Below are 24,328 nucleotides of genomic sequence, written 5' to 3'. Positions count from 1 at the left end.
CAAAAGCAAGAAGCCAGGAAAATTATCTTTATAGAATCATTTCTGTGGATGTCCGTGAGCAATATGGCATTTGTCAAGATCACAGATCCTAGACAACAGTTTAACATGTGTGAAAAGAGAACACACGGGAAGTAACGGCATGCATCTACGATTTCTGAAGCCAAGGAATCAATTTTGCTATTATTTTAAAACCTCAGAATTCTTAAGCTGTTCCAGCCTGCCTCATATATTAGAAACATTTTCAGCAAGGACTATAATCTGGGATCAAATCTGTAAGTACGTGAATTATAAGAAGGTGGTACTTTCTATAAAACTTTTAATGCAAATCGGATGACAACTCTGATGATTAAAGGGAAGGGAAGGAAATACTGGTTTAACAGAAATTCAGTTACAAATTATGTTAAAACTAATAATTTTGGCTGCAGCTACATCAAGTAATTTATTAAGACACAGTACAAGCTTTGAAAAAAAAAAAATCCACCTCTAAAAAAACCAAACAAAAGCTTAAAAAAAAGCTTTAAAACAACAGCTTTTTTTTTTTTAAAAAAGAAGTACTATGCTTGACAAGAATCTCCTCCTTTTCTGATTAAAAAGAACCAACAATGGGTCTTAATAAACCTCTTAAAAGGGTTGCAAATAACCTGTCTATATAAGATACATAAATTAATTTGACCTTAACAGTAAAACTGGTTCTATTTGCTTTGTCATTCAAGGTCAGTGAAAACCCAGCACATAAGCTACTTATGAAATAAAAGCTTTTAAAGTTACATTAATGTTACTATTTTAACAAAGGAAGAGACATTTCAGTGATTCTTTTATACGTGGTTTCATTTATCAATGAAAAGAAATTGCTTAGCAAGTAAAATAATGAAAAAACTATTGGTTTCCTAAGGCATAGAGATACATATCTAAGATTTTTGTACGTAATAGGATACATAATATCTATTTATAACGCTGGGCATTAGTGAAATCCCCTACTCAAAAATCAAAGTGGAAGGAATATTACTTGTAAATACTAGCAACACTTATCTCCAATCGTGTTAAAACTTCACATTTTACAATTGTATTTCTTTTTTTTTTTTAAAAACCAAAATACATCAGCTCTGACCAAAATAATCTAATCTGGGATTTTCCCCCAAATTAATTTTGTGCAATGGATATTCAGAATACTCATACTGATTTACTTCTAAAAATTATCTTTTATCAATTAATACTTTATGCTGCCCAATTCCTCTGTAGGTTTGTAGCCTTCGATGATACCTCAGGAAAGGCACTATTTGCTTTTTCATAGTTTAAAAAATGTCAAAATTTCACTTAGCTCATTAATCCATTAATTTAGCTGAACTGAGGAAATTGTACCCTGTCTTTTCTGATTTTCCTCTGGGAACAGAGAAAAAGTAAGACCTCTACTGATAAAAAGCCCACATTTTCGTAAGAACATAGACGTAATACAGGCTATATGAAATCATATACGCCTTAAAACTTTCAGTGTGCTAATGTGGAAGAAAAGTAGGTACAAGCATCAATAAATATCGTCCTTTATTTTGCCATTTCCAAGTACTTAACAAGCTCTGCAATGATAATGAAAACCTCTTTTTTATGAAACTAGATTTTACAGGTATACTGTGATGTCTCTAGTCCTTCTACAACTGCAAGTGATTACTGGCTCTCTTACAAAGCTGGAATTTGTTTTTGCATTTACTATACTAAGACCATGAGATTTTCATTGTTTAGAAGAGCTACCTGTGATATTTAAATGCAGCATATCCTGGAATATGGATTAATACACTTCATCTAGAAAAAATCCTTTATTTAAGAAAACAAGTTGATTTTAAAATTATAAAAGTTCTAAACTTAGCTTTATGATAAAGCTGCAAATTTCTCCAGATCTGCTGGCATAATTCAGAGCAAAAGCCTGACCTAGAGGACATAATACATCATAAATTAATTTACCAGAGAGATGATTCCTTCATTTTTTATCTCACCTCTAATTCTGTCAGACTTTTCTGAAAAAGTTATAAGGTCAAACATCTGATAATTTAACTTATAACATGTTCTCCTTCGTCACATCATATCAGACTGAGAGACGATTTACTTAATTTACGGTACTATTAATGTCATTAGTATATTATGTCCTCTGGATCAAATTTTGCCCTCATTTCCACCAATGAATCTAGATAGACTTGCTGTTTTATTAAGGGCAGAATTTGGAACAGTTAGCTATCTCTCCTTTTACATGTATTTAGGAAGAGAAAGGCATTTCAAAAATACATCATCTGAAATTTTTGAAAGGTATCTTTGAATATACTGTCCTTACCAATTCTTTTTGCTTTGTATTTATGCGCCAAACTCAGATGCTTAGTTATGTAGAATCTAGACACATACTGTGTCTAGAGGAGAGCTGACGTTGTTTCTGAGTATTGCCTGTTAGAAGGATCCTAGTTAAAATACAGTTGGGCAGCCATGTACGGTTTTCTTCATGATTGAAACCCCCAACTCTAGAGCTGCAGATCTTTGCCATGAAAGTGCAATTTCACAGATGTATCATTTAAGAGTCACTGTACACGGGACTCTGAATAACACGCAGTCTGAACACTTCTTTTCTATGTATGGTGTCCCGTTACAGAGTAGTTATAATACATTCCTCAGAACTTTTAATACTTAACTCCTCCAAGGGCACGAAGACAGAAACAGTTCCCAGGTCAATCCCACATATATCCAGTGGGTAAAAGCCCTTGAGAAACACTAGCAAAGCTTCTCAACTCAATATAGCCTCATCTGGTTTATAATCCAAATGTTTTTTTCCTGAATAAGCTAAACAAGGGAAGAAACGGATTTACATGAAATACAAATCAAGAGCCTTAAGGGCTCTAAACCAGTTTTGTAATGATGGTCATATAAACACACATGCACCGAGTGGCAAATAAGAATTCTTACAGATTTATGTTTACTCCTGAAAATGAGATAAATGAAAAAATGTATTAACTAAAAAAAATGCCACAGATGATTAAAAAGTATAGGGTTTTTTTTATAAAAACATACTATGAGGAAAAAGACTTCAGGCAATAACATGCAGTGGACTAATTAGAAAAAAGAAAGTAGGCCATCTAACAAAAATCATACTGTTTAATCAGGCCATGAAAGCAATGCAAAGGGAGTAGCAGAACACTGCAAGTTGTCGAGTCAGATCTTTTCGTTTCAGTAAGAGGCACACAGATCAAAGAAGGATTAGATTCTATCATAGTATCACACTGATGGCATACATATGAAGAAAGTAGGGCATTTACACACACTCTCTCACTTTGGTGCTAAAATTTTAATACTGTTTCATAATTTAAAGGTAAGTGCAAAAAGTATCTCTTAACTGATTACCAAGGTCTCCAAATTAAATTACTGTCTTCCCTACTGAGCTTGTCACACCTCACTGAAGAACAAAAATATTTCTGGGGGGTAAATTTCTTAATTCAAGGTGTTAACTAACACATTTAAAACCTTTGCCCATACTTCTGCCACACCCATATTCAGGCAAACCATGCTGTGTTTTATGCAGAATAAATAAACCCATTCTTCTCTCGTGTTATTGGACTGTAATGCTTAGAGATACAGGGGACGGAAAATTAAGGGAAAAAAACAGTGCTCTGGCATACCAACAAAATCTAGACAGACAGGCTACAGTTTGCTGAAAGCCAAAACTAAGCTGCCCAGATGAACGAATGCTTAGCTATAAGATAGTTTGGATCCATCCCAGTGCTACAGTAACAGAGGCGTAAGGCTGCTGGAAATTGCTACTAGGGTACGTATGTATGACTTGAAAACAAAAACTGGTTTGAATTACAGTTATGAACATATTTTAAACTGAAAGATGAAAAGACTCAGACGTTTTCCACTGTTGTTAATAAGAAACATAAATAGTTCAGCAGTGAGGTGAAAGTACCATCTGCAAGACAACGAGAAGGTTTACAGCTTTTGCCTCCACAAAGTGTTTTGAAAGTGAAAACTTGAAAAATCAAAACAGCTTTATGAGTAAAGTGATCTTTTTCATAATAGTTGAAAAGCAGTTACACAAACGGCATCACTTCAGTCATTGGAGAGTCCAAAACATAAAGAAAATCTTCAGCCAGATGTTCTGTTCAGTTCACAACACAGGAACCCTTTTAGCTTACAAGAACACTAAGAAATATTGCATACACCACATGATTAGCCTAGGAAGCTACTGCTCTGTCTTCTACAGTAGGGATGCTCTAAGTAATGATCTGCACACTGGAATTATCTGACAAACCAGAGCAAGCCATCTAACTAGAACAGGATACACTTAATAGGGAACCAAAAAACAGTGATAAACAGCTAACATCAGGAAGTTTGGAATTTTATTTTGCATAGTCAGAATAGCATTTGAAAATTATCATAGCTAATTTTTCTTTATGTGATTTCCAATATATTTTGTTTTGACTTATACAATTAAAATGCTTAATACTTCTGTCTTGACTTTGTGGCTGCAAAAGAATAATGCAAACACAGAACCAGACATTTCTGGCTTGGCTTGAAATGAGGCAAGTCTGACTGAGTTCCCTCTTTATCGACACATGTCTAGCTTCCAAAGTGAAAAGAGATGAAGTTGGTGCAGATTACATCATAATTTTTGTAAATTCAGCTTTGAATAATATAGTTGATTATATAACTAACGTAGCGATATTCTTCTTTTATGGAAAGACTATAAATGTAAAAGCTTTCAGAGCTCTCAGACTTTATTAAGAAATGAACCCTGAAAAAAGTTTAGCACACAAACATGAATGTCCAGGGACACCTGTTTTACCTCGTTATGTCAACCATTCTCTTAAACGGTGAAATCAACATGGATGCAGCCATAAGGAACATTCAAATATTTTCTTTTTTTCATCTAACTTTTGTAAGTATGTGTTAAAAGACTTCCATAGGACAGTGCCAGTGAGTAACTCATAAAAGTTTGATGAAAAACTTAAAATAGCCCTCAGGAAGGACAAAATATCCTAAACATTAAATAATCTCCCTACTCTGTAAAACTACATTCAAAATACTCAGTACTAGGGTATTTTGCCCTCTCAGCTCATCCACTTTCCTGCTTCTGTTATTTTTTGAAATAAAACCACAATATACATCCTATGCTTTAAGTCAACGGAATGAAGTTTACTACTTTAGGGTCTGTTCTAGAATAGAATATATAAATTTTGTCTTTATTTCCACCACCTATTTTTGTGGCTCTGCTACATAACACTAACTGCACAAATAGCTACACTAAGAACATTTCTCTATATTCAACTGTATTCCCCTTCAACACAAAATAGATAGGTTTCTTTGAATCCTGCACGGAGCAGATCAGCTTTGCCATATTTGAAGACTGATCCCCTCCTCCCCTCTCAACCCCTGTAGTGCTTCTCACTCCATTGGGTGCAGTTATGTATGACTGCTGGTAGGCACATTTGGAAAACACCTGGAATTGGACAAGTGAAGTTATTTTTTCTTTAAAACTGGTGCTTTTTGCTGAAGCTTGCTTACCTCATTGTCTGACTCCACAAGCACTTGATCATATTCACTAAGAGCTACTAGGAACATGATAGATGTGACATTTTCAAAGCAATGTATCCATTTTCTTCTTTCTGATCGTTGGCCTCCTACATCCACCATTCTGCAAAATTAACATCTACATCAACTCCATGAATACCTTTACAGATAAACACACAAGCACACACACAACGACAAAATTCAAGAATTTAGTTGGAAACACAGTTTGGTTTGTTTTCCTTAGTGATTTTTTCCATTGATGTTTAATGGAACCTGTTAATCATATTTAAGTCTGATGTGTTTTCTGTGTTTAAATTATTGTAGGTCTCAAACCCCTCAGATTTCTGAGACACAAAGGTCTTATCAGCCATGATCTGGCAATGTGTTGAGTCTGCTGTATTCAGCAGAAAGAGATGTGAACAGAATGGACTTGGTGGTCTGCCCTTTCCCCCCCAAATTATCAAGAGTCAAAATTCCCAACTTGTTAAAGCTGCCCCATTTTAAGAGGATGAACAGAACACAGTATTTTTAATAATTTAATAGCCAAAATTAAAACTCTAATTTGCTTGCAATATATTCATTCCCACGTCATCCCATGTCTCAGTGTAACTGAACACACGTGTCTAACTTGCAATTGCATAGTTATTTTTTAAACAACTGTACTTGCACCGAAGTAGGATGATTTCTCCCTAAAGGACAGTAATTTCTCTCTAAAAATCAACTACACAAGTGGTAACTTTGTATTCCATAATTTACATGAATTACAAGGACACATGGTTCTATCTTCAGATTATTATTCATAGTGAAACCTTGATATATATTATTGAAAAGATGAATTGCAGGTTTTCTGTGAGTAAAAGCTACCTTCAGAAAAAGACAAACCTAATTATCTGTCATCATTTTGACATCTTTAACATCAGCTCCTTATTAGATGTGGACAATTACATTAAAATATATTGACAAAGCTCAAATTTTAAAAACATAGAATAATTGCTTTTTATGCGTTTTTAACCAACATCCTATACATGGTATTACTAATGTAAAAGGAAACAACAGAAACAAAGCACGTGGGTGTTAAAACTTTTTCTACCTGAAAATGACGCTTTGTAAGTCGAATGGATATTCAATGATCCCTGTTGTGGGGACTCGAACTCTGAGCACATCTTGCTGAGTTGGCAGATAGGTGGAATCTGCTATGCGGTCCAAGTCATTAAGATAGCTATAGACAGGGAGAAACAACAGGAATGCAAGACAGTGACACCATCATCCCACTGAGGAAAAGAGAAAGGAAGACTTGGGAACGGAAATGGGCTGTGGGGTAGGGAAAAGTACAACAGAAAAAAGAGCATTATCGGCATAAAACAGGGGACAAAGTATAAAAATGTGCTCCATCCTCCCTTCCTGTACACTTTCATAGCTTCAAAGAAAATTCTACAAAAGGGTAGCATAATTATTCTGGTTATTTTCATACAAGTTTGTTGGTTTTCATAGGTAAATTCCCAAAGATTTGAAGTTTTCAATTAAGTAATTCTAGGCAATTTAGAGACAAATAATACTATAAAATGTGTGAAAAATATAAAATTGCAGAGTTTCATTTGAATACATAACGTGTTTTGTGATATTCATTCTGCAGTGTTTACACAGATACATGGATAGACAAATGTTGAATCTCACAAGGAACAGTGAACTCCTATAGAATAGATCATTATCAGTTATAAAATGATAGGAGGATAAATGGTACTCTTTGGAGATTAAATAATAAAAAAAAAAATAAAAAAAGGAAAAACCCATCCACTGACAAATTAAAAAACTGACCGGACTTTGTTATCAGAAGGCAGCACTGGTTATTCAGTGGGATCTCTGGTGCCTGAAAGTCCTGCATTCACACTGAAACTTCTGATTAAATCAATAAACCTGCAGTTCATGAAATACACGCCGGTTGGTTAGCAAACAACCCAGAATGGCTATAAAATTGCTTGTAAAGGTTCATTAACTACAATACAAAACTCTTCTGCTATCGCTTAATGGTGGGTTTCAACCACAAAGCACCGGTGTACTGGAGGTTTTAATGAATTCTCATAAAAGAGATACTTCAAAAAAGATGTGTGTATGACAGCCTGTCTGGGTCCAGGAGCCAGACATTGCATGAAATCAGTGCATCAGGCAGCTTGGTCTCCCTACATGGTAGATGCCTGGGAGGACTGCTTCAGGAAATGAAGTTCTTGGGCATTTCGTTACTTGGCAGTACAAGAATGACCTAGAGTTAGCCACTGAGAAGATTAACCTACGGACGCCCTCATTCATTCTAGGGGAAAAGAGCAATGGTCTTGTAATTTATTGAATGATGATGAAGTATCACTAAACTCTGAACGTGTTCCTTTCCTTGTAGTTATTAGTGAAGATGTTCTTTTCAAATAAACCCCCACAAAAAATAATTAGACTTCTAGATGCTCTGAATGATTTCAGAGCAAGTTATCCTGAACAACGACAGAAACAAAGCAGTTTGATTTCTACCTTACAGCAAAAATATGTAAGAATTGATTTGTGAGGTCTGGGAGGGAGCCAAAAACATTATAAAATTTCCCTCACTATGATTTTATTCATGAAAGATTAATCTGATAGTAAACACTGAATGTGAGAAAGTTACACATAGTTAGAAAGACGTATTGAACCATATATTATATCACAGATAATTCAGAAACTACTGCTCTGAAAATATTTTCTGAGAACACTGATTAGTTTCTGCCAGTAAGAAGAAGGTGGCTTGAGAGTCTCAGAACTTCATCTGCTCTCAGGTGTTTTACACAAAAAGCAGAATGGACAAGCACATAATCAATTTGCTGGGGGGTGTGTGGAGGGAAAGTATATGTGAACAAAATCAGTAACTACCACAATAAGAAACAGAGAAAGACTATGAACTAGCTTCTTTTTCCTTCTCACCCCCCAAAAAATTGGTTTTGGTTGGTGACTGTATTTTGGAAGGGTCATTGCAGGTCATTACATGCTACAGTGGTATTCACAACAGCAGAATTTTAACTGAATAAATTGGTAGGTGTCCCATTCACACAATTGTCTTGTTGCATTCCTTTGGCAAGCTTCAGCTGTGGTCTCCACTGTGAGCCTGGTTACCGCACCTCTGCACCATCAGCACAGTACACATGTTGCTAAGATACGCTGTAATGCACATCTGGCAGATTTTAGAAAGGCAATAATGCAAAAGGATGTTATTAAACAGTTAAATCTAATTTGTGTCACTGGAAAACATTCAACAGGCAGATGAGTATTTTTTTTGTCCTAATACAAATCACTGATGTCATTAAGTTCCAAAGGCATTAATTTATCCTTAAAAAATACTTATCTTTTCCTCATCCTCTGCTCATTCAATTACTAAACAGCAACCTTCTGGCTCATTTCACCCATAGCACCCTACAGAGCCTATACAATCTGTCAAGGAGGCCTTGTGCATCCTTATGGAGTCCTGTTTCTTTCCCCAGATTTCTTCACCAAACAGATCAAAGGATGTTGGGCTCTCTAAGAAGTGTCCTAGAACATACATTCAAACCCATAATCAAGGAAGCTGTGTCAAAAACAGTAAAGAGCACCCCAGACAAAATATGATCAGATAGCGTGCAACTTGGGTGGTGTGGCCAGAGTCCTTGCCAGTGAAGACTGAGGCAAAAAGGTCATTCAGTACCTCAGCCTTCTCCATATCCTGGGTGACCAGGTCTCCTGTTTCCTTCTGGAGAGGGTCTACTTCTTCCCTAGTTTTGCCTTTCTCTCTGACATATGAAGTTCTTGTTGTCCTTGATGTCTCTGGCCAGATTTAATTCTATCTGAGCTTTAGCTTGCCTAATCTGGTTCCTGGCCACTGTATTTCTCCCAGTTTCTCTGGAAGTTTCTCTGTATTCCTCCCAGTCTACCTGTCCTTGCTTCTACCCTATGTAGGCCTCATATGTAATTTCACATTCTGCTATGAATTTCAAGGGGATTAAACTTGTTTCTGAAAATCAGACTGAAAGCTTTGCTTGCAGCAGCAACACAAAGTTCCCTTCAAGATACTCTAAAATCACTAAAAACTCTTTAAGTGTGTCTTAAAACTCATGTAACCTCTAAAACAAAGTAACACAATTAATACAAAAATCTGTTATCTTTGAGTAAGAACATGTATCATTTGGATTGACATCAGGGTCTTTCTTTTCCATTGTACCCACTGCTTTGTATCACATCTCAGGTTTTTTTGATATATTGCAGAAATGAATCGTCTCTCTTCAGTCAGATGCAATATTGCTAAAACGCCAGTGGGAGCAAATCAGCACATTTACACTCAAGACTTTTGTATTAATTGCCTAACACTATACTTCTATGTCCATAGTACTACATCGACAAAACCCAAGACTTTTTCTCTTCTCTTCTCTCTCAGATTTTTGGATTGCATTAGGAGGGGTGGTGTGACAGTCTGATTTTTCTGAATAACTGATTTGTTGGGTTGACTCACTGTTTCAAAATGCTGAGAGGGAATACATAAATGAATACAGGTGACTGTTTACACAAAAAGAAGAGACAACTGGAATACTATTAATATTTAAAGACATACTACAAACATACACAATTTTCAAATATTACTATTATAGCGTTTCCTTGTAACATTGAAAATTTAGAATTTAATTTATTTGGTTTATCATCATTTAACTCATTGTCACAGTAAAGGCTTATGTTTTAAAGTCTTCCTCATATCAAAAGGGTTGTTTTCCCACATGAAAGCTGGGGTTTAAAGAAAGTCTCTGATCACCAGGGGAATGCAGGACTGCATGCATATGCTTTAAGCATCCTTATTAAACTAACAACTTACTTATTTTTAAATTAATTTAGCAAGCAGCAACTTTAAATAAAAAAATCAAAACGTGATAGCTAATGCCAGTTCCTTTCCACCTTCAAGTGTGCTGGCTCAAGCCCCACTCTAGCTGCATTTCTGCCCATCCCCAGCTGACAGCTCCTTCGCTTGTGCAATGGCTTTGTAACACATTTCTGTCAAAATGATTTGGCACAGTGAAGAAACACTATTAAAATTGTTCAAATTAAGCTAGTTTATTTGACAGATAGAGCCTGGGGTGTGGGAAGTCCGTAAACTCCAGCAGGAAAGCAGGGTGGAGTTACTTCCTCCACTGGCTTATCTGCAACCAGAAGAGGACTTATGAAGCCAGTTCTACGCGAAATGTCTCAAGTCACACAATTCAGATGGGTAAGGAGTGAAAGAAAATTGAAGTTTTTTATTGCTTTTTTTTGTATATCTGCGTATTAAAAAAACGATTCACCATGACTTTAAAGCACTTATCTGATGCAGCCCTAAACAAAGTACTGACAAATACGTCTCTCACCTGGGCAAACAAATCCTGTGCACATACAAAAAATTTAAGCATGTAATAGATATGCACAGGGTATTTTACGATAAGCACCTAACTCAAGATGTATGCACAAATACTGCAATCAGCATCTGCCATACAACTAACTCTTCAGTGTATACAAGAAACGGCTACACATGCACTCTTGCAAACAAACCACAAAACTTGTCATAAACATGAACTTCCACAAAAAAGAGTGTTGCCAACAATTGCCCGAACCAGATGTTTCCTCAGTTTATTAACTTCAAAATTTAAAATCGCGATAACAATATGGATATTGGAAATACCTTGGCAGCTGTCCTGAGGGCTAGTCCAAAAGTGGGTAACCACCAGCCTTACCACGGGGAACTCAGCTGCATGGGTAGCAGCAACAGTGCAAGCTGTTTAGGTCCCAACTGTATGGCACTCTGAGCTTTATTTTTACCACCTGCTAAGAAACGTCTTACTTTGATGAGACACACTGTAGCTACGTGGCCTCTCACCCAAACAGCACCTACTCAGCTAGGCATTATACAACGGAACAAAAAAAAAGAAATATTGCATAAAATTACTTTAAAAAAAAAAAGAAAAGCTAAACCACATAGGTCTGAGTAAATTTATAGTACAGACCAAGTTTAAAAAGTTAATTATACCTGTAATTAGTTTCGTAAAAATGAGTTTTAGTGGCTGCTGAGGTAATTTTCCAGGGGGTTGCTATAGTGACAGGCAGAAGGTGCATTACCGAGGCGATGTGTGTCTAATGAGCTGCTGGCCGCGGCCCTCCCTTGACGTCAGGAGAAACTGCCACCGTCTCGCAGCAGGCTTGAGATCTGCCACGCTGACCAGAGGCGGAGGAAGCCTTTTGTTTCCCAGTCAGCACTGGGAGAGAAGTACTTATTTTTATTGCGCTTTACATCACCTATGACAAGGTCCAAGCCTGCAGACAGCTTCAGGGAAGCTGCCGGGCTATGGAGGTGCTAGTGGTGCCCTGGAAAGAGAGCACATTTCAAAGGTACTGTTTGTCCATGCTTCAAAATGAACAGCAGGAGAGGGATCATGGGTGTAGACTGACTGGCTCTGTGCTTTCCTATGTGCCTTTCCCCTATAGAAATCAGGCAACGAAGTGAGACTCCCAACCTTAATAAGCAGACCAGAGCTGTTTCAACCAACAACCTTCTTCAAGAAGTTAAATATAAACCCCGTCACCATGAACAGGCAGCTCAACATTCAGCCTTAATTAATTTCCCAAAGATACATCACCTAACAAAGGCAGACCATCAAAACTTATTTGAATTCACTTTCAGTGAATGAGGTCTTGAAGCACCTTCAACATGAAGAAATATGGGGCAGGCACTTCAAACAAACACCCTCCTCCAGCCATCGGCTACTATTTTCCAGCATCTTTAAGGTCTGACTTTTGTTGCAAGTAATCAGGTGATAAAGTAGCATTTTCTCAGGAATAATTCCATAATATGAATTTCTGTAACTTTAAAACTATGTTTAGGGTATAGCTGAATTAATCAAGAGAAGGCATTAAGGCATATGCAGACAAAAGGAGAAAAGCTACAGCTTTCACCCACCTGTAACACTCATTTCCCTTTCTGAGGTTAAAAATGAGATTGCTCTATTCATCAGTACTGCCCAGTAACTCCTCCCAAACTCGGCAGGCAAAACTGATGTAGCAAGACACTGAATTAATCTTCACTAGCACACTAATAAACCCTGTGCTTAGAAGGAGTTTGCCTGTGAGACCTTGTGAGCACAGGAGTCCCTGGGGCGCAGAGTGACTCTGAAACGCACTGCTGAGGATCAGGGATCTGCCTGGCACCGCACCAGAAACACGCCAAGATAAATCTCTGTAACAAAACCAAACATGTTGAGACAGTGGTAATTATTGGTGCTGATAAAAGGGTCAGACTACAACCAGTAAAGATGACTTGTTACTACCCAGTCAGCAAACAACGTCACTGGTTTTTAATCTATACGGGGAGAATCAGAGTACAGGGGAAGAAGGATGGGAAAAAACTCAAGAAACTCTGCAAAGTTTGTTGTTTTAACATAAGGTTTGTAGGGGGATTTCAGTGTAACCACAGCTCTAAAAGCAAGGCTTACCAGCTGTATTTTGTATGCAAATGCTTTCACTGTGTTCAACCACATGTAAGACAGATACCACACGGCTGACTTTTTCCAAGTATGACAGTAACCATAAGCATTTACATCTTATCAACCCTAAAGCTCTCAGGTTTAATGCAAAGAAAAAAAAAAGGTATTTTCTTTGAAGTTAGATAGTTCATAAGTATGATCCTCTACAAAATGTTCTCTCTCATACACATACTGTGATGGCACAAGTGAAAATAAAGCCCTAACCAAAGTCTAAAACTAAGACTAATTAGAAAAACTATTGAAGAAGATTTGATATATCTCTGTCCTTTGGAGCCTGGCTATTCTGGAAGTGGGTGGGGCTACCCTCCACACTGTTGTTGGGGTTTGGTGTTGTTTCGGGGGGTTGGAGCTTTTTTGTTTGCTTGTTTGTTTAGCAAAACACTGAACAGGATGATAAGAATGCCCCAAACTAGCAGTAATTTTGACCATGTGCCAAAAAACAAGCTTTGAAAGGGAAAAGCCTTCTTCTACATTTTTGGAAACGCATACAACTTGCTTGCCTTTCAACTCCATATATGCAAAATGTTAAAAGTTGCTGTAGCAGGATTTTTCCTACCTCACAGAGCTGCCAGAAAAACTGACACAAGCGTCCTCTTTGCTAACATGCAGCAGCACAGTAAATGGAATCAATTTTCAGTGTACGAACACAAGCCGTGAACAAAGCTAAGTGTAAACAAGTATTGGCCACATTTTCAGAACTGCTGTAGAGGTTTGGATTTCTGAGCCTCTACATCACTGGTGAAAAGTTGCCACCTGTTTACCAGTTTCCTGAACTATCTAATCTTAATTTAAAGTAAACACAGTAAACCTAATATCTTTGCAGTGAGGTAGGAAGTAGTCTGCACTGTGTTCTTTTTATCCTTATCCCACCCAAAGCCCACCTACCTGTCTCCCTCAATTTCCTACATGGCTGAAAGCCAACCTTAGCAAAGGCTAAAAAAAGCAAGTAATCAAATAGAAAAACGTTTGTGCAAACTTTTCTTAATAGGAAAAATGGTTTAAAAATAATACAGATACTAAAAACATGTTCAGTACTGCATGAAAAAATGATCCTGAAAGAAATACGTACTGTACACTGCTTTGTAGAACCCCACTTCCCTTTCTGAGTTTCCCTAGTTCTGTTGCATAATTTTCAGTTTTTCTATAGCACGCAGTGCTTTGGTATGCAGCAGATTTCATGTCCCATCTTTCTTCAGACCTTCCTTTTATATTTGAGGACTATATCTGGGGCACAAGATAGGGTTAGCCTGGTTCTGCTGCTAGTACTTGATCTTAATCTTCAGACTTTAATTTTTATTTGCTGCTTTTATCTTACTGCAAACCGTACACGAGTAAGGCTGTGTAAACTGTGAATACATAAAAGCAGAATCTACCATTCTGCAACACGAATTGCCGCAAACACAGCTTTAGAACTTGCAAGTACATTTTTACAAATGAAGGGAAGAATCAATGAACTGCATGAAAATGTTTATTAAATAATGATGTGCTTATGTATCTTATAAATTATGAGTAGATGGTTTTCTCAGTCCCAACAAATGACTCTTACACAATTATGACATAGACAGTTACTCATAATTTGCTGTACAAGTGTCAGCCGCATAGCGGGTCTCAATTTAGGACAGTACTGGTCCTTCTGAAAGGCTCACACAGAAGCCTTATGGAATAAATGAATGAATATTCTGATTGCCAGAGGCAACACCAGCAAACAGAGAAAACTGCTGTAGTAAAAACTTAAGATTCATGCACTCATCTTTCCCCTTGTATGTCCCTAAACACATCCTGTTTAGCACACAGTAATTCCACTAAATGCACCTGTTTCAGAAGTGGAAGCAAAATGTTATTTTTAACAGACAAGTATGAAGGAATTAGTTTTTCAGCCGAAGTTACAAAAACTTCAAATGCAGATGGAATACTGTCATACAAAAATTAGCAAAAGACCAAAGCACTACAATTCAAGCAATGCTTTCACAAAAGGTGAAACATGAACTTTAACAGACATCATTGGGATTTGTCTCTTTCTTCCCTGTTAACAACCAGTGAGAGTCTGAAGATGTCCTCAGAGTCACACCCTGGAGCTCTTATTACATGGTAAAATACTGGAATCTGTATTTCTGTAATAACTGTCCAGCTAACTCAGCTCACATGACCACAGGAATATGCATGGCTGTATAAGTGTTATGAACTAAGTTGTTAAAGGTGATAGCAAATGCAGAAACAAAAGCCTTAGGACTCTCATGTATGTATGAGAATGCCATGACACGTATGGCTAATAAAGCAGTGCATTAAATAATAACAAAGCGAGGTGTTAAATACCCACTGGCATAGCTAACACAGTGGGTAGGAACCTGAGGGAAAATTATATTTAATTACCTGAAGTGTTAGAAAACACAGCCATGGAAGGGAAACTAAACGGATATCCTCAGTGTTTGTGTAGCAACTAGAAAGTCCTTAGTTGGAGGTACACAATGACATAATACTTCCATTTTATGGGACCAGAGAAAGATGAAGTTTTTCTGGGACACTTTCAAGTTCTGAACACTTCCTACTTTTTCTTCATGAAGGGAAAGCCCTTAGTATCATTTCGGGGAAAAATGGTGATGAATCTCCACAAATTCTAGCTGCAACCCAAATTCTGCAAGTTGCCACATAAATGTGAAATGTTACTTATGACAACTGTTTCTCTTACTGACAACAGTAAGGCTGCTGTCTCTCCTTTCTTCAGGTTTTGAAAAGCCATGATATAATCAGACTGTTGACTGGTAACCTGTTTACATTTGGGTTAAGGTCTTGACACCCTGTACAGTACGTATTGAATGATCTCATCTCAACAGCTATCACTTAAGGCAACCCACAGTGTGGTGTTGGTTTACATCTGTCTCACACTGTGAGCAGTATTTAAAGGCAAGTGGTTTAGTGGTAAGTAAGTGGCTAAGTCACCCCGTAATGTATACAGGAAGTGAATAACCTCTATTTACCTGATGTGCTCTTAACTTTACCACAGAGAAGTCTAGAAATGGCTTTTAAAAACAACATGCACACCCAACCTTTGGAGCATCCAATGGCAAGGGAAGAGAACAGAATGTATTTGCTCAGCCTCCAAGAGCTTCAAATCAACTCCCACGATACAGGAAATTATCTTAGATCCTACCCTCACCTCTTTTGGTAAACACACATCTGATGTACTCTTCCAGGTACTAGCAGTGGGTATAAAAACATCAAAAGTGTAGCTAACAACGACAAAGCAGGTCAAAAGATGCAGAAAGTATAGAAACATACAGGATATATTAGAAACTGTAAACAGGATTTAGAAACAACAGAAGAAACAGAGAATACAGAGGAACAGATCTAGGAACACAATGTGTAATAACATCGACAGATGAAAAAAAGCAATACAGGGAGCACGCTGAAAACACAGGGGAAAACCACTGAGATGAGAGGCTCATGTGAAGCATGAATGAAGAACATGACACACACTGACACATATGCTATAAAATATTGACATATATGCTTACAAGGGATCTGGTGGACAACAAACCATTTCAGTTTATACATCAAGTCAGAAGAAATCACTAAGACTCACCAAGTCAACAGGTGAGTATTTTTGTCTTACTGCCTTGTAAATCCCAGTCGTAACTTTCAAGCACTTTGTTTTCTTGCTTTGTGACAGGGCTTTAAAGCTAGCAAATTTTCTTCGCATGTTTTATTGCTGAACATTGTATTTTTGAAACAATGTTTCTTTTGTGTCTTCTAATTGCTTTTACTGGACTTACATACCTGAAAAAACTCTACTTGCAAGCATAAATATATGAGAGGCTCTTCTAAAGGCTCGTATGCAGTGATTCACAATTCTAATTTAAAACAGATTTTGCAGAAACCCATAGTATGAACTGTAATAGATTTTAGACTATAATAGACTATAATAAAGTCACCAAATTTTCAAAAACTCAGGTTAAATTGCTAAACATCTTGAGCTTGAAAAATAACCAATCAACTAGTAATTTACCTTTTGCAAGGCGATGTACTAGCAATTTGCTTCTATAGCTACTTAATGAATTATTCCCTACTATTTTTAATACTACTCAAAGGATCCACTATGGTGACAATTTAATTAGAACTAGGTCAAAACTATGGTGTTCAGCACAATCTGATCTGAAGTAGCATCAGATGATTATTTCCTACTTTGGAGAGTAAGTAATTCTATTTTTATCCTCTAAGGCAAGCACATGAAATACATACATTTATTTCAACTTTAAAAACAGTTTCACATCTGTTGTGGAAACAAGTTAGGACCTACAAATACAAGAAATTCAAAGTGTAAGACAAGCTCTGCTTCACCTTCTACTTATGCTTGTTGCTTATTTCAGTATGGAAACAGTATGAAAGTATACTCAGTAACTCGTCCCTGAAATTTTCACCATTTATGCACCCTGAAGTTTTTCACTTTTTCTTACCACTAAAACTTAAAACACAGTACAGTATCTTTGGGGAGAGTGAGAACCAAACAATACAAGAGAGATGCCACTGTGCTTTGTACCATTCTGCACCAAAATATGCATACACAAATGACAAAAGTGATAGGTTGGGAAGGTAATCAGCTCCACAGGGCAGCAAACTTCATAGGACAAGATGAACCCTATTCATGGAGCAAATATAGCAGGAGAATAACATGGTGTGGTGACAGCATAGGAGCAAATCTGAGGAGACCTCCACCATGCATTTGTAGCTCTTGAGATGCCTAAATTGCATCAGCGAAATACTACTAAGTTTGTCTTGACTAAATCACATATGAAGAGTTGTGCTCGATAAAAATCCCCAGACCATTGTGCAGATAAATGTCATCCCAGACCTCCCATGTCAATTGCCCTGTTCCAATGAGCTTAATGGGTGCTTCATGGTGCCCTTCTGTTCTTCTGTGCTTTTCTCAATAAGAGGCTTTCATTCATCTACCCCTGACAAATGGAGACTGGAACGATATCATCAGAATAATTTTCATAGCTAATACAAAAATTCATGTGGAGACCATGGAAGTTTTTGCCACAGCTTTAATAACTAACTATGCTGTATTTTTTAACGTTGGTCAACATCAAAAGGTCACCATCCCTTACCATCATCCATTTCTTTGACAATAGGTGAGAAATGTTATTTGAGCTATATGCTACATTACTCAAGAGTAACTGAATTTCACGGAGTCAATCTTCAGGCAGTCCTCAAATTGCAATGTTAAATTTCACAGCACTATTTTACCAGATTCCTACCCCAGGAAACTAAAGGCATAACATTTCATAAACAGTTAGTCACATACGCATTGTTTATATTGTTGACCTATAACAAACAGGGTTTAACTTTAAAAGGCTCTTTCTGTTGTCTTCCTGGCAGCTGTATCCTTTAAAATTTAGGCTTTGTTTCCGTAAAAGTAGGCAGTTCAATATAATACAAGAACTTTTTCTTAGTATTATTCACCTCACCACTAGGAATGAAAAAGCAATCTGTGAGGGAAAAGGGGAAAACCTAGGAAAACAGGAGTTCTGGGGCATTACAATTTTTATGAATGGTACGTAGGTCTACCTTGATTGTACTTCCCAGTATTCATAACAGTCATACTACATGAACACATTTTTGTCCAGCTTGCATTTTTAAGTTGTATGTCAGAGGAGAGTAAGGGCTTCAACAGGTATAACAAAAGAAAACAAAACCATCAGTGATTAACTATCCTTATTTGGATCCTTACTTTAAGACTTCAAATGATCGTGGACTGACACAAACACAGATATAATCCTAAACTACATTTACACCACTCCTTAAAGTCTCCTCTGAATTCAACTAAGTAAGTGCATATTCAGGTATGTTTGTGCTGCAACATGTACACAGACGTAAAGCCTAAGAAGCTAAAAACTAAAAATTACTTTGTTAGAAACAGAAAATGATATATAGTTGTTTGTAGCCACCATGTACTTACTATTTAGTTGAATCTGATAATTGATACTCCCGTCGTCGATCATAACACTCCTGAATTCCAGGGTCATTCCATAAGCTTCTTATTGCATCTACATATGGGTTCTCGAAAGTTGACACCTTCTCTACATCGACTTCTCGAACTAACTGTGCATGAGCCTAATTCAAAACAAACAAAGCAGTAAAATTTACTTCATTTTCTATGTCTGCAGACAGCTCCCATACAGTGAACACCATTAACACGAATAATTTTTCATATTGGCCATGACACCAATGTGTATTTGCCATTTGGAAAACCAAGTACCATGAAGAAGATTGTGAAAATGGAAAAAGGAGACAACAGTTATAGGGAGTTCCAAAAATGAAGGAAGAACATAAAAAAAATCTGACTGCTAAATGGAAATTGTATAGATTTCCATGGATCAGCACATTATTTACCTTTCACGCTAAAAGACACTGTTAAACAGAATACCTACCATTCATTCTACCAACTGAACCACTCATTAGCAACTGAACCTGGAACATGTGGACAACATAAGGACAGAAAAGACAGTAAAACAGCATAGATGGGTATTTTACCAAAATCTGTATTCATGTGAATGAACTTACTGATGGTGTAGGAAACAAAAAAGTACTGTTGATTTATTGGGGAAGAATTTAAATGGTAAATGAATAAGAATAAAGAAGAGTACTGAATAAATTATGAATGAGTGATGACACAGTGTGTTCAAACAAATAGTGCTAAATATGGTACTATGACAGAAAGTGAATTAATAAACCTTATTTCAGACTATGCTTACTCCCATCTAGTATTATTTACATTCACATTAAAATTTGTATTTAATTAAGCTCATTTTAAAGAAAGCTTTCATTTTTAATTTTTCAGGTACAATCTTGGAGTACATAAAACACGCTTTTTAAACAATGCCTAGTTAACGAACTGGACAGATTCAGACGCTAATGGTAGCTGAGAGAATGGAAAGGAGGGAAGAAATCTGACTTTTAGAGAGATTGATAAAAAAAATTCTTAATGTTACCACAAATGTAACAAAGTTACTACTAAAAAAGAAAAGCAAGATTATTAGAAATTGTCTCTAGATCTGCCTCACAAGTCACAGGAGTGTTAAATGGCATACCCATACCATATTACCCAGACACAAACACATATTCATATGTCTTTACACATCCACGAGTGAAAAAATACACTTCAACTATCACTTCAATTCTGTGATTACTTGAAGAACACTCTCCTTCAAGTTAACAGGTTTTCTACAGCCAAATAATTCAGGCACAGTTTTCTTATGTACAAATTGTCCTTAAAAGAATTTGAAGGAAAAACAAAAATTTATTTTGTTCCAAGACACAAGAAGCTTCCCCTTTGAACCAAAACCACTGCCCGTTATCTTACTTATAGTACTTATTTGTTCATTTTGTTTGTTTTTCATTTTTTGTTCTCTGCTCTAAGGAAGTTTTCAATTTTACTATAAGGTGTTATTTAGGTGTACCATTTAATTTTAAGAGCGTTGTTTTAGAACAGTATGTCTCCAGAATGGGCAAGAGGGTAATTCTGAGGCAGAATTATATATTCTTATCACTCCCTTTAACCAAAACACAGTAGAACTATACATCTTCCAGCACATAAGGTCAGGATATAATGTTCAACCCACCTAAACACATGATATATGAAAAACATGGTTTGCCATGTGTTTTTAAAACCTACAGTGGTCCCACAAGAATACACATCCTGATATTGCCAGGGTGAGGAAAGAATGGACTTAAGACTTCAGGAAACGTATTTCTTCAATTTACTTTTGCAGAAATAGGAAAATTATGGGATTCCCAAAGGTACTTGGAGATACCTCAATCCTACACAACCTGCTTCAAGAGAGAAACACAACTGCCGAAACAGTTAAGAAACAAGGCTCACACTTTCAAGACTCTGCTCTCTGGCGCTGCAGGACTACATTAGTTGTGGCTAGTATTTGCACAAGACTTCCTTTCCTTCAATAAGTTGACGTTACACTACTACAAAGTACTTGCTTTCTTTACGTATTTTTAAATTAAGCTGGGTTTTACTGATTTACTTAAAGTAGTATTTTACTGAATTACCACAGTGGTTAACTATGGGAACAACAGCAGTTAGACGAATAAACTCAGGAAAAAACCCACGATGCCAAATATCCATTTCATCTTTCCAGTTATAGGAGGAACTAAATCAGTCATCTTTTTTCTGTAAAGCAGCATCAGTCTTCAGAATGAAACATTACCCAGGTCTCTGAGGAAAAGCTTAATCAACCAAAAATGCTTAAAAGAGTAATGCTGCTTTCTCTCCTCTTCTTTCTGCCTTTGTATGAAGCAAGAATGGCCACAGAGCATCTGAAAATCCTGGAAGTCTGAAAACTGGCCTGTTGTCTTCTCCTGGACAATTCATGACCTCATAGAAAATGGAAGGACAGAACAGCCAAAAAGCACAGCATGTTTTCCAATTGCCTGATTTGTGATAAACATGCAGGGTCAGGGAAGCCACTCTGAATTATGGATACATAAGGATGTTGCAGGAAAAGACAGAACTTTTCTTTTTGTTTTATTAGCTTGCTTATTTACATGTCCCTCTCCTGTGAAGAGCACGTACCACTGAGGGTACGGAGTAGAGGTGATAAACACCCCAAAAGTCTCAAGTTGCCACAGGCTACTGTTGTCCTGTTACTGAACTGAATTACACGTCAGAAACTGCTAGCAAGCCTGAATTTTCTCTCAGAAAAACAGTGCAACAGGATTTCAGACCTAGCTGACAGACAGATAACGAAAAACTAGATTAAACAGCAGATACTTAAGAAATAAATCATCTGCTTGCTGACAAATGCCTGCCAATAGTAGCTCTTTTGTGAAGCCCCCAAAAGACTGAACTAATTTTAATGGACTGACTGACAATGAAGGCAAAATACAGTGAAGAACTACCTTATTGTATTGTTATACTGTTAGTTATTTTTATTGCTAAAAAACACTCACAGACTAGCTTTGTTTGAAATCACATCATAAGGCGAAGTGGGAAAAAGAGAACCTTATCAACACAATTAGAATGGAAAAGATTCTAAAGTAAATCTAATAATAATAATATCACTTTCCTTAAGCAATGTCTTTAGCTTCTGAATATATGAGTGAAAGCTAAATTTTCGATCTCATGCATGAAGCAAGTTCCATTTTTCCACAGCAGTTATTTAAAAAAAGCTGGGACCTACCTGGACAGCATATTTAGTAGAGTTAATTTCCAAGAATTTCATGTGCAAACATCCAAAATTATAACACTCAAAAAATTATGGAAAATCTCAAAATACAGATTTGTATCACTCCTGATCCACAACGTTTATAATTTAACTGATAGCCAAGCAGCTCTCTGCCTATTCTACAATGCAATTTTCTTGTATTTATATTATCATATTAAATGCAGATGCAGCTGTAACTGTTCATGAACAAGCCTTATATGTTCCTGCCTAAAAAACATGCCACAAGTTACATTAAACATCTCTAATTTAGAATGTTTTACATTTTGTTAAGACACGGTAAGACATTACTTATTTTACATACGTATTCCAAAATCTCAACCACAGAAAGACAGCGCCACAGCGGCTTTCAGTAATTGCAATGGTTTCTGGTAGGGTGAACTTAGTGCATAAACTAAGTATGTGTATTGTAACACTTAAAGAATGAGAATGCTGCAGCTGTCAGTCCGTATGTCCTATAGTCATTTACACATAAGGCAGCCAGAGCCTCACAAACCTGTCCTCACCACAGCTCCACTTGCAACTTGAAGATATGCACAGCTATGCAGGCACAAAGGGAGAAATAAGGTAGCGTAATAGCTTCTTCATGCTTTCGCAGCGAAAGGGCGAAACCTCAGTTGGGTAAACTGAACTCCCATTAGAATTTCAGACTCATTTACACAGAGCCATTTCACTGCAAATAAGCATGCACACAGAGAGTTCTAGTCCATAATATGACATGCAATAACATCAATATAGTGCCTATATACTATATTGTACACTATCACTAAGTTTTACTATCCTCCTGACGTAATGTATTCCAACAATCTTGGCATCTCTCTGCCCAAATGGGATAACTTGTGGACTCTATAATCACCTCAGTAATGCTCTCACTGGGCTGATCAAACGTTTGCAACACAAGACAAACCCTCAAATAAAAATAGTGCATACACGTTACACATACGATTACAGCATTACACAGCCTTCATTGACTTCTCATCACTAAACCATCCTTTAATGGTTCACAACAAATCTGTGAAAGAAGTAAGATAGGGAATAAACAAAGGGTAGCTCTGAAGGCAAACTGTTCCGTGCAATTGCATGCAACTTCTGAGGAACCGCTCAAAAATCTTACAGATATAGATGGCCTAGAAGATGACACATAATTATAGTATGCTGGAGCATATGTTCTCTGTCATGGAAGTCTTAATTACCAAAGTATCTCCAATGCTTTGCCGGAGTCTGGTATACCAGGCAATTTTCCAGGCATATAATGCCAGTTCAGATATAGTGGCATTTCAGAGACTTCAGACTTGGTGAAAATTACAGATATAAGTCTGTTTTTCAAATGCAAAGTGAAATTGAAATGTGTTCTAATCTTTAAAATTATCTGACTACATCTAATTACTAACATCACAGTGATTTCTAAGCCTCTTTTATTCTCTGTGCTCCCGGTCTGAGAAGGGAGAACAGCTAAAACCAGAAATACCTGTGACTGGAAGGGACAGAGGACCTTCTCACTCCCTCTCTTGGCTACACAGATCTAAGCTCCATAGGAGATAACATCTTTTCAATTGCCCTATGTTCTCTCTGATGACAGAAGTGAAAGAGAGAAACAGAAATTTCAACTTCCGATTTTAGCTCTTCATTCTCCCCTTATCTTTTTCACTAGATCTAGTTACTTAATTTTTAGATATAAAATATAATATGCTCTATATAGTATCAGAACTGTTAAACAAAAATGATAGCCTCTTTTATCCTCTTTTTTAAAAGTTTCGTAACTCTAACTCTTCAAGCAGATCCTCAAGATTTCTAGGGGACTTTCGCTACTTTCTTTCTTAGGTAACATTTTTATGAGGTCAGATCGTTTTAAGCATTACAGCTGTGCCTGTTAATAACTGCATAGGCTGTTACAGTCTTCAAATATTGCTATGGCTAGGAAAGCTGAGCTGGAAGATCACATCAATGTCCAAAAACTGAACAGTGGGTTGTAAAGACCTATTCCAAACCCCATCGTACTTAGTATTTATTCTTGAG

General features: G+C 36.8%; 1 protein-coding gene across 1 annotated transcript in view; it reads right to left on the bottom strand.

The window, feature by feature from the left end:
- Window positions 1-24,328, bottom strand: part of LOC134508207 (guanine nucleotide-binding protein G(q) subunit alpha) — a 133,253-nt gene that overhangs the window by 18,892 nt on the left and 90,033 nt on the right. The window contains exons 3-5 of the mRNA XM_063319451.1: window positions 19,036-19,190; window positions 6,629-6,757; window positions 5,533-5,662 (exon numbers count right to left, since the gene is read on the bottom strand). Of these exons, the coding sequence (XP_063175521.1) occupies window positions 5,533-5,662; window positions 6,629-6,757; window positions 19,036-19,190 (414 nt within the window). The remainder of the gene's footprint in view (window positions 1-5,532; window positions 5,663-6,628; window positions 6,758-19,035; window positions 19,191-24,328) is intronic.

The sequence above is a fragment of the Chroicocephalus ridibundus genome, chromosome Z (assembly GCF_963924245.1).
Source record: "Chroicocephalus ridibundus chromosome Z, bChrRid1.1, whole genome shotgun sequence".
Classification (NCBI taxonomy): Eukaryota; Metazoa; Chordata; class Aves; order Charadriiformes; family Laridae; genus Chroicocephalus; species Chroicocephalus ridibundus.
This window is presented reverse-complemented; position numbering and strand designations above follow the sequence as displayed.